Source organism: Equus quagga, chromosome 3 (assembly GCF_021613505.1).
Source record: "Equus quagga isolate Etosha38 chromosome 3, UCLA_HA_Equagga_1.0, whole genome shotgun sequence".
In the NCBI taxonomy this organism is placed as follows: domain Eukaryota; kingdom Metazoa; phylum Chordata; class Mammalia; order Perissodactyla; family Equidae; genus Equus; species Equus quagga.
Window position 1 is genome coordinate 6,938,201 of NC_060269.1, and position 15,487 is coordinate 6,953,687.

Consider the following 15,487-nt stretch of genomic DNA (forward strand, 5'->3'; position numbering starts at 1 on the left):
CACTCTGATTTTTTTTTCTAATCCTTTCCTCTTCAGGTTAGTTAATTTCTACTGAACTATTTTCAAGTTCACTAATCTTTTCTTCTGAACTATAAATCTGCTTTTAAGCTCAACTGATACTTTTTTAAATTTTTGATACTGTATTTTTCAATACAATTTTTAGTCCTAAAATTTGCTTACTTCTTTTTGATGTTTCTCTTTCTCTTCTGAAATGCTACGTCTTCACCTGTTATATCCATGTTTTCTTGTATATGCTTTTACATTTTATAATGGTTGCGTTAAAGTTCCTGTTAATGGAGTCTAATAGCTGAGTCATCTCTACGTCTACTTTTATTGACTAATCTTTTTCTTGATTATGGTCTCATTTTTCTGCTTATTTTCATGTCCATTAAAAAATTAATTTATAGACATTTATGTAAAACAATAATGAAAACTTAAGTGTAATTTTTGTTTTGTTCTGATTATTCCCAGAGAGTACAAGCCCTTTCCTCAGTTACGGCAAGGGTGACTATTCAGATTCTTCCAAAAGTCACTTTGAACAGAGTCAAGTGACAAATAAAAATGGCAAGCAATAGGATATATTGGAGTATACGAGGAAGCCATTTGGTATAAACCTAATTCGGCCTGACTTTGTTTTTTCCAAAAGGGCCTGACTGTGGCCATTGAGCATGCATTGTATATCTGCTTAGACATTTTGAGATAAAGGTGCAACTTCCCTCCCCCTCCCAACGTTGGCATCTCCTTAAAGATTAAGCATCTTTCTTTAGGCTGGGAACTGATTGCAGCACTAATCTGTGACCGCCCAGCTCGAGGCAATGGACCTGCCACCCTGCGGGCTTCACTTAGACAGCAGGCCTATCTGCTGTTTCCATCAGTCGCTGTGGTGACAGAGCAGCCTCGTGACTATTGTAAAAGAGACGTTTCAATCATATGTGAAACATACTCTTTGAGGGTATAAAACCACCCTGTATACCCCCACTTCTTTGGAGTGCTCTGTTCCTTTGCAGAAAGACTCTCCTGGGTTATAATCCTCAGATTTAAGCTCAGAATAAACTCACCCAAATTTTCATTTATGGATTGGTTATGGATTATTTTCATCGACACAAGTCACACTTGGTTTTTTAGCTTTAATTCACCCATAATTAGCCTAACTACCAACGCATTAACTCTGTCTTTAATTTTTTAAAAATCTGAGGTGGGAGGAGGTTGGGTTACCTTCAGATAATTTTGGCTCATCGTTAGACTCAACTCTGATAGGGCCCACAATCCAAGCACTGTGAGGATGCAGAGGAATATGCGTTCGATCTCTATGTCCAGGCTTTCCTCCACTGCTGCTTTCTTGGCAATATTTGGGTGTGAGTGGTATACATGGAGGGGAGAATTGTCAAGGTGAGTAATTTATTTTCAAATCTGGAGCTTATTCTGGTTATTTATTGTTCCATCATGTTACCCCAAATTTAGCAGTTTAAACATTTGAAATGAAGACATTTAAATTGAAATAAAACAATACTATTTGAAACAAAAATATTTTAGTACATTCAGGGATTATGTGGATCAGACTGAAGGTGACACAATGGCAGGGAGCAGGAATCCTCTAGAGGTGGCTCCAATGACACGCCTGCTGGTTGATCCTGACTGCTGGCTGGGAACTCAGCTTGGGATGATCCAGAACACCTCCACATGACCCTTCCTCACAGCACAGCAGCAGTGGATTCCTTACATTGCAGTCAGGGTTGCAAAGTCATGTCTCCCAAGAGGGCCAGGCAGAAGCTGTATCACCTTTTATGACTTGGCCTCAGAATTCACATATCATTATTTCCGCCATTGTCACAAACTTGACCAGATTCAAAGCAAGGATCATGGACAATACCATTCGATGGGAGGGAGGCAAATGTCACATTTTTGGAAAAAGAATGTAGGATGGGAGATACTATTAAGGCCATTTTTGGAAAACTCAATCTACTGCAGTCTTCTTCCAGATTCCAGTGCATCCCACAAGCCCACAGGCTGTCTACATCTTGGTTGGTTTCTCCTCATCTCCATCTTTGGCAGGCTAATTCTCCAGCTGCCCATATTTAGTCCAGGTGCCTACCCCAGTAGAAAACTGCTGAGTCTTTCTGTTCATTCATGAATGCCTCATTTCTCTCTAAAAATCAGTTCATCCAGGCTTTCTTTTCTTCATCCCTTCTTGCTAACTGTATAGAAAAATATGATTTTAATTTTATTGAGGTTTTTTTTGTTGTTACCACGTGTCTTTCATGTCCTTCCGCATCTTAACTGGAAGCAGAAATCTCTCCACTAATGCTTAATTTCAATGTCTTTTTCATTCCTATTAGTCGTTTTATTTTAACTAACTATTCTTTTGTATTTCCTTGCTTTCTTTTTTATGACCTTAACTATTTTAAACATGCTTATTTTACAGTGTCTATCTGACTCTATTTTCACTCTTCCTGTGTCTGCCTGTGTCATGGTAGTTTGTTTGTAATATGTGATTGCAGGTTCATTTTCAGTTTGGTCTTATATCTATAGGAATCTTGTGCAACCAAGATGGAAGGTATATTCCCCCCTAGAGTGAATTTGTTCTTGCTTTGCAAGACATCTCAAGGGCATCATTGCCTCAACCACTTTCTGTGTTAATTTCTCAGCCTGCGGTTCCAAGACTCTGAGGCTATTGTAAATTCCAACTCCTTAACTAGAAAGAAGACAAGCCTTTTTTTCTAACCTAGATCACATCAATATTAACAATCCTTTTTAACTCCTGTCCTCTTTGCCCTGCTTTCTGATGCTAGAACTGGATTCTGCAGACTATCTTTCCCCTTTCCTGGCAGGTTCTATGTTGGGATCTTCCAATAACGGTACTGGAGAAACACTGCCAGGCTGGAAGAAGCAATTTATTCTTTTTCTGCTGTTCTGTTCTCCATATGGTGGCAAGTGGATCAGCAGGAAGGAGTCCTGGCAGTGTCTACCACAGTGGCCACACCCCTCCAGCTTCAGTGGTGACTGCCCCTACCCCTAGAGGTGGGTTTGAGGGTGGGCATCTTTCCACCTAGCTTCTCCTTTACCACAGTGAAGGGGCAGCCTATTTCTATGTCTTCCACCCTGTCCTCAGAGGTCTCAGTGTCTACCTTGTAGGGCCTTCCTCTGAATGTCTAAATTCCTTCCCTGTTCACTTTTCCTCAGTCCCAGGCTGGTGGCTGCCCCCTGCAGTAGCTATATCTGTTAGACCTTAGAGTTTCCTTCTAGCATTAACCACTACTTACCTCCTTAATGACTCCTTGTGTTAAATTTTCCCTGTTCACATTACTAGTGCGGTTTCTGACCAGGAAAGAGAGATCTGGAACAAACTCCACCAGGTGGAAACACTCCTTATTAATCATATAACTGTTCTTATTAATCTCTGTCTTTGTGAAATGTAAATATTGGGTGAGCCAATAAGGAAGCAAATCACTTAGTGTGTATTGTACTCTGTGATACTGACCAATTAACAAAGATCATCACACTCCCAAAGGTCAGAATAAATGGGGCACTGGTGATTGAGCCAAAAATTAAGTAATTTCCCCTTCTACATTCCCCTTTATCTTTAAGCACGTCTTTGCATGCCTTTGTTCTTGGAAAATCACTTAAATGGTCCCTTTAGCTTTTTAGTTACACAAATGTAAAGTAAAGGACCAATGCAGAAATCAAGCCATTTGCCAGCAGTAATTTTAAGGAGCTAAACCACTCTGTACAATAGTGCAAAGGTTCTTTGCATTGCAGGCAGAGTTGGTTCATTTGGACTTTTTTTTTTTGGAGAAATGTTTGTTTTTTAAGTAGGAAGTTAAGCCGTGATGTGCCCAGAGTGTTACTTACTCTTATGGCAGTATGCTTGTGTTTAAGGCATTGTTGAGCACTAACGAGGCTTGGTGCACTCACCTCTTGACTTCGCAAAGAGGTAAATATGTACAAAAGAGCTAGGCAATGCTGGGTCAAGTGAAACCTGGACCGTACTATTGGTCTTTCACTCAGTATTACTTAAGGCTGAATAAATAAGACTTTAGGAACGATAATGACACTGAATTATTGTGTCATGATGAGATTGTTCTATTGGTTCCCAGGACAAACATCCTAGTTGGTAGGCGGTGAGGTCTCCCCTCCCCATAAGTCAGTGGATATTCTCATTTCCAACCATCCTGGAAAGAGGCAGACGGTGGGACAGAAGGGCGTGAGAGCTGGAGAGCTCTTTCCTCTACGTAGGCCCACTTTCACAGAACCCGACTTCAAGTAGCAGAGTGGAGTGCACCTGAGTGCACGTCTAAGAGGTAGAATTCTGAAAAAGCTAGTGTTTTTCACAGGATGCAAGGGATGGACTACAAAGCAAAGAATAATTTGGTGATGAAAATCCCCGTCAGTCTGTGGATAATAAAAGCTAATATTTATATTACATTTATGGTATTATAGATAATTATAGCATAGTATATATAATACATTATAGGAATTATACTGTAACAATATTACACTAAGAACTTGCTTTTATATTATACTAAGCACTTGATTAAGTGTTTAATCATTTATCCTGACAACAAAGCCCTAGGTAAATGTTATTCTTGTCTCATTATCTCCATGCTACAGTGGTCATAGCTAGCATCCTGTGCAAATTTTGGTAATCTAAACCATGCTCCAATAAATTAAAAGGATGAGTCTATGTCCATGTTCGGACCAGTGTGATCATGGAGGGCACAGAATTCTTCCCCTAGCGGGGGCCCCCTAACCACTAGAACATGAGAGTAGCAATTGATTTCAAAACAACCCAAAGTGACTACTAGCTGACATAGAAGGAGTTCTAAGCAAAGAGATTCAAATTTGGACCCACATAATCTAGAAGACAGTTGGAGGTACGGATTGCATGCTGATTGACTCCAGAGCACCTATGAGAAAAACTCTTCCTTTGACTTCAGAATAAACTACTAGAGAGAAGGGAACTATGAAAGGGATGGGGAAGAAGAAAGGGCCTGTTACCCGAAGGTGGGCAGGTGGGGTCTCTCTAGCTAGCTGATGTTAAGAGGCCATGACTGTTGACAATCTGTGTGTCTCTCACTGGTATATTGAATATTCGGCCTGGCCCACTGCCATATAAATGGATGCTCTGCATGTAATGAATTAAACACTCAAGTCTTATCAGAATACACTTGACTATTGTCTTCACTGATTTCATATCCATGCCCAAGTGTAGAGTTGGGAAGCAATACTGTACCACGGCAGGAGCACATGCCTTGCTCTCAGGAGACCAGAGTTTTCTTCATTTTACGCCTTTAATTCATTGTATGACCTTGGGCAAATCATGCAATTCTTCTAGGAGTCTTCTTTTTCACCTGCAAAATGAAGGAGTTCATCTGCCTTACAAACATCTCTTCCAGTTATGGGATTTCTTCCCACTAATTCTGACTGATAGCAGATCATCACTCAACTGAATGTACAAAAAATGTTAAAGCTACATTACAACGAAGATAAGATTCTTGATGTCAATTTGGTGAAATACTGCAGGATAAATTCCAATAACTCTTAATATCAGCTCAGTAATTTAACACATTTCTAGAAAAAAATTAAGTAGCTCAACTCAATTTATTATAATCTACATTCAAGTTCTCATCACTTTCTAAATGTCTGCATTTGCTATCACACTTAACTGAACTGGCTATCAATTAATCCTTTCTGTTGATAGGCCAGATTAACAAATACTTTTTTCTGAATACAGAAGTATTAAATGGGGGCTGGCCCTATGGCCGAGTGGTTAAATTCATGCACTCCGCTTCAGTAGCCCAGGGTTTTGCCAGTTGGGATCCTGGGCACAGATCTAGCACCACTCATCAAGCCATGCTGAGGCAGTGTGCTACATGCCACAACTAGAAGGACCCACAACTAAAATATACAACTACGTACTAGGGGTCTTTGGGGAGAAGGAAAAATTTAAAAATTAAACAAAAATTTTTTTAAAAAAAGTATTAAATGATCATCGTAAAAAAAATTGAGAAAACAGAGAAGTATAAGAAAAAAAATCTCCCCAAATCCACATCTTGAGATAATTACTGTTAATATTTTGATATTTACCATCTAGCCTTTATTTTCTCCTAGGAATATGTGAAAGAAAACTGTATATGTATATGTAAGAATGTAGATGCTTTGTTTTAAACATGATTTGGAACACATAATGTATATAATTTTCTACCTGATTTTTTTCACACAACATTATTCAGCAGCATTTTGATATGTTATTAAAGTTTTTTCAAAAAACATTTGATGGTTATATAATATTTATAAGAATATAGCAGCAAATTTAACCATCCTTCAATTTTTGAGCATTTAGTTTGTTTCTGATTCTTGATAAATATTTCCAAATGACTTTTCAGAATGAGTTTCTCCCCAACAGTTCAGAATAGAATTTCACTGGACCCTCCCACTGGTTCCAAGCAAAGACTGAACATTTCATTGGTAAATTTTTGTCAATCTGACAAGTGAACGACTTCTCATTGTGTTTTGATTTGCATTGTTTTGATTCATAAAGTCAATTTTTTAATCATTTGTATTGATTCTGAGGATTATTCATATCCTTAACTCAGATCAGATTTACTTTTAATAAAGGTTTATAAGAATGCCTAAAAGAAAATGCCCATCAAGTGTGTACAGTTGCATTTTTTAAATTAAGCTTTTTCTTTTGAGATAATTCTGTCAAATGCAGTTGTAAAAAATAATATAGAGAAGTCACCATATGTACCCTTTACCCAGTTTCCCCCAATGATACCATCTTGCAAAACTATAGTGCAATATCACAAACAGGATATTGACATTGATACAACCAAGATAACAGGTTTCCCATCACCAAAAGGATCCATCCCCCACTCCCTGACCCCTGGCAACCACATGATCTGTCATTTCTGGATATAATTTTGTCATTTCTAGAATGTTATATAAATGGAATTATAGAATATGTTAGCTTTTCCATTCAGTATAATTTCCTGCAGATTCATTTAAGGCGAGTGTGGATAGTATGTATGTTCTTTTTGTTGCTGAATAGTGTTCCATAGGATGACTATCCACAGGATTCTTTAAAAATTATAGTTGAATTTTAAAGACCATTTCATGAATATATTTGCCTAATTCCAGGGACTCAAAGGGGGAAAGGAAACAAAGTCATTATTCAGGAAGTCATTCAGTCATTCCACCAACATTCAGGTTGCAGACTACTGGGCCAAAGGTATCCCTACGCACTTGATTACAAAAACGACTAACACCCAAATAAGGTCAAAATTACCTAAGTAGCAGTGCTAAGATTGAAACCCAGGTCGGTCTAGATTTCAGGAAGCAAGAAAATGAGTAGCGCAATGAACACTTTATCGTTAATAACAATTTTCTAAAATGTAACAATTTTCCTAGGTTAAGGAACACAGGCTAAAGATGGACATATCTGGTTAGTAAACCAAAGCATCCCATCTACTTACTGGACTAGGCGTTTACTAATCCACGCCTTATACCTGATTTTAAGGCCAGCTACACACAAAAACCGAGATTTACAGGAGCGCTTGAGGAGGGCGCCGAAGACCAAGACGCGTCAGAGTAGCTCTCTCCTCCATCTGCCACGGTTCTGGGCAGCGCGCTTGGACTGGTAATGCTGGTGTCCCTGAAAAACCCTAGCCGTCTCATTTCTTCTGGACCTCAACCCCCCATCCTAAATTATCTGAAGATACGACTTTAAGCAAAACAAAATGAGGCCAGTAGGGCACCATTAATAAGTCTCCCTACAACACTGACAGTTTGGGGATTGAAACGCAAACTAGAAGCCGGAGGAGAACAAATTCTCGGTGCGTTCAAAACAACTTCCATCGGTCCCTGACTCTATCTGCCACTTAGGTGCCGTATTAACGAAATCCAAGCGCACGCCGCCCAGAGAGCGCCCTTCACACACGATGACTCCCGGCCCGGGGCTCCAGGTGAGCCGCTCACAAGCCTCCGGTACGGGCTCGAAGGCTGAGCCCTGACGGTGCGACACCAGTGACGCTCGGGACACAGCGGCGCGAACTGCAAGGAGAAAAGGAGATTTCCCAGCCGGGTCAAGATCCAACAAAACACACGCCCACACCCGGGAAGCAGCCCTCTGCAGGGACCGGGGCTGACCCCGCAGCTGGCGGAAGTGACGTCAGGCCCAGTCGCCGGAGGAGGCGGGGCCGCCGGGGGCGCGCCCTATGGGGGCCCGGGAGAGGCGGGGGTGTGGCGGCGTCGGCGGCGAGGCGCCGGCCGGGTGCGCGGGAGGGCGGGGCCTGTGCGCGCCACCTGCGGGGACTGGCCTCCTCCGGCGGCTGGAGGCGGTCACTGGCGTCGGGCTGAGCGGCTGAGGCGAGCTAGGGGCCATGCGGGCGGCGAGGGAGTCGGGAGTCCGCAGCCCGGCGCGCTTCCGTCGCGCGGCGGCGACCCTGCGGCCTCTGGAGTAACCACTGCCTTTGTTCCGACGCCGGTCCCTCCCGGCGCCCCAGCCTCACGCCGCCGCGCTCCGGCCGGCCCGCCCTCGGTGCCCGAAGCCCCCTTTGGCTCGTGCCGCGCGGATGCGGCTGCCGGGCCTGGGGCCTGGGCTCGGAGCGGGAGGAGAGGAGGGGGAGCGGCGGCCCCCGGGCGGCATGCGATGGGGAACTGCTGCTGGACGCAGTGCTTCGGGCTGCTCCGCAAGGAAGCGGGGCGGCTGCAGCGTGTGGCAGGCGGCGGCGGGTAAGCCCCCGGGGGAGGGCCCGGCGCCCACTCGCTCCTCCTCCCCGGCCCCCGGCGGCTTGGGGGGCTGCATGGGGGCCGGGCAGGTGGTCGTGGTGGAGGCCCGTGTCGGGACGGGCCGCCCCGGGAGAGAGCTAGAGAAGGGGGCGGGGTGCGGCTCCTGCGGCTCCCGCCAGGCTCCCCGGGGCGCGCTGTCACGCGGGGAAAAGTCACGGGAGGCCTCATCGCCAGGAAGCCTGGGCACCCTCCCACGGACGGGCCGTGGAACAGGCTCCACGGCAACCCGGACACACCCTGCGCGGAGCTGGGGTTTCATGCCAAGGGTGGTAGCTCCCTGTTTGGTCCTCTCTGGCTCTGACAGCAGGTGAGAATCTGGCTCCAAAAAGTTGATGCCTCAGAGCCATTTCTCGTAGTCGTTTGAATGCTGGAGTAAAATAAGGTTTCAGACATTTGAGTGACTCTTTGATATGTACAAAGACGTGCCGAATTACAGGGTTTCCAGTGGGCATTCGGATTCTTGGTGCTGATAACAAGAGGGGCAGTGTGTAGCTTTGTAATATTAATTTTTTGGAATTTCGAGAGGAATGCGATACCCTGATTGCTACCCACAAGCTTTGTAATATGGGGGAAATCACAGTCCTTCCGAACCTCCCTTCTGTTGGTTAAAACTGGGATATGCATAAGTTTTTCTACTCAGACCAGCCATAGAATAGGACAATTTAATAATTATTCCGTTTTTGTGTTTTTTATTTCATAGGGTATTGAAAGAATTAGAACACATCCTTTTGAAGTTGGCTTTGTTGTTGTTAGATATCTCCCAAGAATTCAGACTTAGAATTGGAAATCTGAACCAAGCCACTTTATGTAAGGAATAAGACATTAATTTTGCACTTTCTGGAACAGCTGCTAAGTTTTCAGAAAGTGTCTTCTTTAACCATTATTAGATAATAAGGTGTTCAGCCTACACAAATTGAAGCCAAGTGATTTGTAATTTGGATTTTTTGGTGATGCAGATCTTACAATATATATGACTCACTCATTCGTCATCAGGTATTGTGTCACCTCTCTGATACACAGTAGCTGAGGTTGTACCCTAAGTATCCCTCCAATGAAAAAGTAGACTTCAAGATTTTGTCCCTAGTTTAGTATTTTGGTTTCCCTGACTTAAGGGCTGCTACAGGCAAACCTGGCAGCTGTTTTATCTTGTCAACCAGAGTCATCTAATTTACTTCTGATTTTTCTGTATGGATGCGCCCATGTAATCAAGCGGCTTAAATAGGCTCTCCTAAGGACTAGATGCCACAAAATCTTTGGCGTTGTTAATATTTCATTTGTAGTTGGTGAGTGTTAAATTCTAACTCTAAAAATAGGGTCCCATACTCTAATTGGGTAAGCAAAAATCATTTATGTTTGACTTTAAACCTCATTGTGTGGCGTCTGTGGGATTTTTGTTTTGTTCTTTTATGGTGACTTTACAAATTAATTATGTTTTCCTTATAGTGTTAAAATTGTAGATTTTACTTTCTGCAGCATAGAGAAGGGACGGGGGAAATCAGTGAGTCACTGTTCGTGTTAAATGTCTGTAGATAGGCCATAAAAACATCATGGTTGGATCTGTATCTTCTGGTTGTGGACAAAACTCCTTGAACAGACGAGTCCTGTTGCAGCAGTGAAAGTCTGTGGGTTGTGAACACTCATCTAAAACCATATAATGGTGATATCGATCCTGCTTGTTTTAATCCATAAATGTAGGTTTGGACAGTTCCTTTACTTGAATCTTCTGATTCACTTTGGTATTATTTTGGGAGCTTCTAGTAAACATTCAGAGACAGATGCATATAGTTCATTGTTATTTACAGAATAAGGTTAAACTTTGCCTCTCATTTTAGTTGCTTTTTTTTTTTTTAATCACCCAATAGTTCTGATTTTCTTTCAGGTATAGGTCAAGAGAGTTAACTAGTAGTTTATGTAAAGGCCAAAAAGTTTAAGAGTAATTACAAAAACTTGATATGATTTGTATTTGTCACTGTAGTGACCACAGGTAGAAGAATCCTGGGCGTTCTTAGGCTGCTTTAAGCTGGACGTTGCAACAGTGCTATATGATCCAGGGCCTAGTTTCCTAGCCTTGTAGATTTCCCAGGGCCATCTCAGAGTTAGACCACTCACTTTCCACTATCTAATTTCAGAGCCAGAATTACCAAGTTTTTAATTTATAGAATATTAGAGAATTCTAGCATTTTATATTCTAGAGTATCTGTGGACTAGTCAAATATCAATATCAGTGTTGAGGGATGTCAGAAACGTTGCTACTAATGACGTTATTTGGTGATTAATGCAGAAGGAGTTTAATGTCTTTGAGGAATAAAATTTAGACATCTTTCTTCACTATAGGGAGTTTTGCCTACCAACACATTCTAGAGGGCTCCATCTGCTGGTCAGTTCCCCTGTTTTCTTGGGCAGTACTAGAAATCTTTTGTATAGACACTGTGTTCTTAGTTTTTTCTTGCTGAAACTGAAGACCCAATTATGTTTTGTTGTGCTGTATTTTAATTCCTATTTTTATCTTGTGTAATTCCACACACTGGTTCCAGTTAAGATATACTATAGTTTTATATAAAAGTATGATCATATTTTGTATCTTTCTAGATATTTCACATTTGTTGGCCTTTTTGGCTCCAGCAGCAAAGTTGCCTTCAGGCAATAGTTTACAATAATTTGCTGTTTCCTTACCTGGTAAAAATGATTTTAATAATAGCTGCCAACATTCGATTACTTCCTATGTGCCAGGCACTCAAGTAAGTACATTATCTTATTTGTTCCTCACCACAGTCCTGTGAGGAAGGTAAGTACTATTACATACATTATAGGTTGAAAACTGAAAGAAAGTGTCACATGCCCAAGGCAGTGGAGGTGGGATCGCAGCCCAGGTCCCTCTGATTCAGAGCTTTTACCTTTAACCACTAATAGCTCGTGGCTTTTTATTCTGTAGATAAATATTTGGTTGCTCGCTCTCTCAATGCATTATCTGGTACTTTGTCACCGGAACATCTTTTGCTTGTGTCTCAGCAACTTGGCTTCTTATTCTCTGTGAGAAGCTCTTCTTTTCTTGAAACTGTGCGCTTGATCTCTGCAGCATCTCTTTTATCTTCTTCTTTTCCTGTTCCTGTCCTGGCTGTTCCTATTCCCACTACTGGAATTTTCCTCTGTCTTTTCTCTTCTGTATTTAGTTCCCTTCACACATATACCGACTCCTGAAGAAATTTCTTCCGTTCCTGTGATTTCACCCACCACCATTTCCAATCTCACATCTTCTGAACAGACCTTCTCAGAGGTTCAGCTCGGTATTTTCAGTTGCCTGCTGAAGAGATACACTTGGCTGTGCCAAGGCTTCTCAAACCAACCTATCTAAAATAGCTAATCTGTTCCAAACAGTATCTCAAATAGTGTGTTTTCTTTCTCCCAGATTTCTTCTTCCCTGCTTCATGTATTCCCTAATTCACTGAACAGCTCCATTCACAGTTTTCTAAGCTACAAACTTCATAGTCCTCTTCCTCTCTCTAATCAGCTCTTCAGTCTCTCCATAATACATACTGAACGTTTCCTTCCCTTACTTCTACCTTAAAGTTTGTCTTTCAGATCACGTGGTCACTGGCTTCTAGACTGCTCTCCCTATTGTCTCTCTCACACTTCAGTCCATCTTCCCTTCCTGTCATTTTAGGCTTGCAAAACCCATGCCGGATCATGCCATTCCCTTGCTTAACGACTTCCATCTGCGTCCTGTTTTCTGCATCTATATTGCTCAGCCTTTTTTTCCTTCTGTAACAGTTGATGAGTTGTGTTGCATTCAGTGTGCAACATAACGTCCATTTGTGTACTCAGGATTATGTGCAGTTCTGCATTTGGGTGAAGAGTTGTAATGTCACTCTTGTTCTCTCATTCAGAAATTCATGTCAATGCAAATAGTGAGAATCACATTAAAAGGAAAACACTGAATCTATTCTAATTTCAAAAAACTTATTCATAAATCTTAAAATTTAAACTTTTTTGATAAATGATAACCTTCCAAATGAGAGTAGAATCAAGTTTAAACTCCTGACAAGATAACCTTAATCTGTTTTACCAGTCTAATTATGTTTTCTAATTATATTTTCCCTAGAGTATAGAATTAAAATTGTAGATTTTACTCCCTGTGCACATGAGCTTGGCAGCATAGGCAGGGGGAAACCAGTAAAGTGTTCTCTGCCATTCTTTCACTTGTCCAATATCCTATATACCAGATGGACTATCCTTGTTCCTGTTTCCTAAAATACAGTGTTCTCACATCCTGTGCCTTTATGTGTGATATTTATTCTTCTTTTCCTCTTCTTGGTGCTGCACCTTTTACTTATCCTTAAATATTACTTTCCCTGTGAAACCTGCTCCAACCCCTGAGACAATATTATTTCCCTGAGGAAATAATATTTTCTGTAGCCTTAAATTGCTGTATATCAGGGATTGGCAAACTTTTTCTGTAAAGGGCCAGATAATACTTATTTTAGGCTTTGTATGCCATAAGGTCTCTGTTGTAACCACTCAACATTGTTTTAGCACAGAAGCAACCATAGACAATGTAAACAGATGGATGTATGTAACCGTGCTGCGATAAAACTTTACTTACAGAAACAAGCACTGAGCCAGGTCTGTCCCCTGGGCCATAGTTTGCTGACTCCTGGTACATACCATGAAATGGGTTGAGAGATCCTCAAGGTCAGGGACTGTGTCTTATCTTTCTCTCTCTCCACTCTCAGTATCTCATGTTTATTGAATGAATAGCCAGAGAATATTATTTATGAACTTGTAAGATCTAGAAAACAGTGTATTCTCTTATATGTTTTTTTTTGGTCTCTAGGTAATTCCTTAACTTTGGCAAAAACACCACTCATTCACATAAACACACATCCTACCAGTTCTATGTTAGCTTACTTTTTTTTAAAAAAAAAAAGATACTATATAGAGCACTAAGAATTTAAAAAATATTTTATCGCAATATATATTGCTAAAATATAGTAATAAGTAGTGTCATTGAGAGATTCATTTCAGTTTTCTACATGTTTGTCAGCTTTGAAAAATATACAGGTGTAGGATGTTTCTGTTGAAATTTCAGAAGTTAGGAAGGAAAACAGTAGTAGACTTAAATGGATTTGAGTTTCTTGAACATTCTGTGTTACACCCTTAAGACTCCCCAGGGCTCTGTTCTGAACCTCTCTCTTCTTCCCTCATATATTTTTCTTCCTTAATGTACTTTCCCTGGGTGATGGCACGAAAACACCTGACTTGACTGCTGCTTGCATGCTAATGAGCTCAGTTGTCCCAGTCTGAGCTCTGAAATACCTAATTGCCTGCTAAGTATTTCCACTTGGGTATCAAACATAACCTCAAATGCAGTTTGTAAAGTTGAGCTCATCTTTCTTATAACCCTTTCCTCTTTCTTTTTTCTCTTTTTTAAAGCCCAAGCCATTTCTACTACTTTGTGTCCTGCCTTGTGAGTAGTAAGACAGTGTATAGTCACCTAAGTCGTGAACCTGTGAATCATATTACACCCCCCTTTCACTTACCTCCAAATCCAGGTTGTCAGGTCCGTAGATGATACTTCCGAATGGCTCCTACATCTTTCCTACCTCTACACCCTCCTCGCTTTAGTAGAGATCCTTTGGTCTTCTATATTTGTAGCTCTCCCCTCTTGCCAATACCCATTTGAGCTTGTGCCTCTCTAATCTGAAAACCAAAAAGAAACAAACACTAAACCTTAACGTAGACTCTGCATCTCCCTCCAGCTATTACCCTACCTCCTGTCTTTTCCCTTTAACACTTAGAGAATTGTCTAGTATTGATATCTCCACTTCCTCACTTCTTGCTCAGTCTTCAAAGCAAGCTAATGTTCACTCTCCCTGTCACTGTTCCCCTTCCTTCCCCCACCATCATAACATTAAAACATCCATCCTAATCCAGTGGGTACTGTTAATCCTTACTGTACGTGATCTTTTAGCAGCATTAGATGCTGTTGACATCTCCCTTAACTCCTGTGACTTCACAGTCCCTACATTTTCCATCTGCCTCCCTGGGTATTGGCCTTAAATGGATCTATCTTCCTGTGAATGCTCATTTTCTTCACCTCAGTCATTAAATGTTGGAGTTCTTCAAACTTAGACTCGACTCTTCTACTGTATTTTCTTTAAAGAACAGCATGCATATAGTCACTAACCTAGGAGTATCTTTGACACTACTCCCCATCATCCCACATTTCTAGTCATCCCCAAAACCTAATTTTTTTGTGTCTCCTAAATAGCTTTTCAATCCATCACTTCGCTAACCACTGCCACCTTAGTCCAAGCTGTCATTTTTTGCCTAGATTTCCAGTACTCTGTGTTAAAATAGCACTCCTCCTCATTCACCATTTTCTGACACTACTTTATTTTCCTTCACAGCACTTTCCACTCCATGACTATAGACTCTGAGTGTTTGTTTATTTGTCTTTTGTCTGTTCCCCCCAATAGAGTATGAATTTCATGAGGTCAGGGACTTTGATTTGTGTATTCCTACATATCCAGTGCCCTGACACTGCTTGCCACATAGTAGACACTCAATAAATATTTGTGACTGAGTTGATAGACTACCAGCTGGTCTCCCCATATCTGTTCCTGACCTTTGTCAGTTTATTCTGCACTCTGGAGCCAGAGTGATCTTAAATGCAAATCTAGGATACAAACACAGCTTAAAA

The 15,487-nt window shown here is 41.3% G+C and overlaps 1 protein-coding gene and 1 long non-coding RNA gene across 3 annotated transcripts in view; one reads left to right on the top strand and one right to left on the bottom strand.

The window, feature by feature from the left end:
- Positions 1–1,403: 1,403 nt before the first annotated feature.
- LOC124236738 (uncharacterized) lies at positions 1,404–8,137 on the bottom strand. Its single transcript, XR_006887859.1, has 3 exons — positions 7,473–8,137; positions 5,231–5,348; positions 1,404–2,195 (listed from the first exon to the last, which is right to left on the bottom strand). It is a non-coding gene; the product is annotated as an uncharacterized LOC124236738 (long non-coding RNA).
- Positions 8,138–8,265: 128 nt separating this feature from the next.
- AP1AR (adaptor related protein complex 1 associated regulatory protein) overlaps positions 8,266–15,487 on the top strand; it is a 34,524-nt gene continuing 27,302 nt past the window's right edge. The window contains exon 1 of one of the 2 annotated variants that reach the window (XM_046656532.1): positions 8,266–8,730. In XM_046656532.1, the coding sequence (XP_046512488.1) occupies positions 8,648–8,730 (83 nt within the window). In that variant the 5' untranslated portion in view covers positions 8,266–8,647. The remainder of the gene's footprint in view (positions 8,731–15,487) is intronic. The other variant, XM_046656531.1, reaches the window with a different exon arrangement.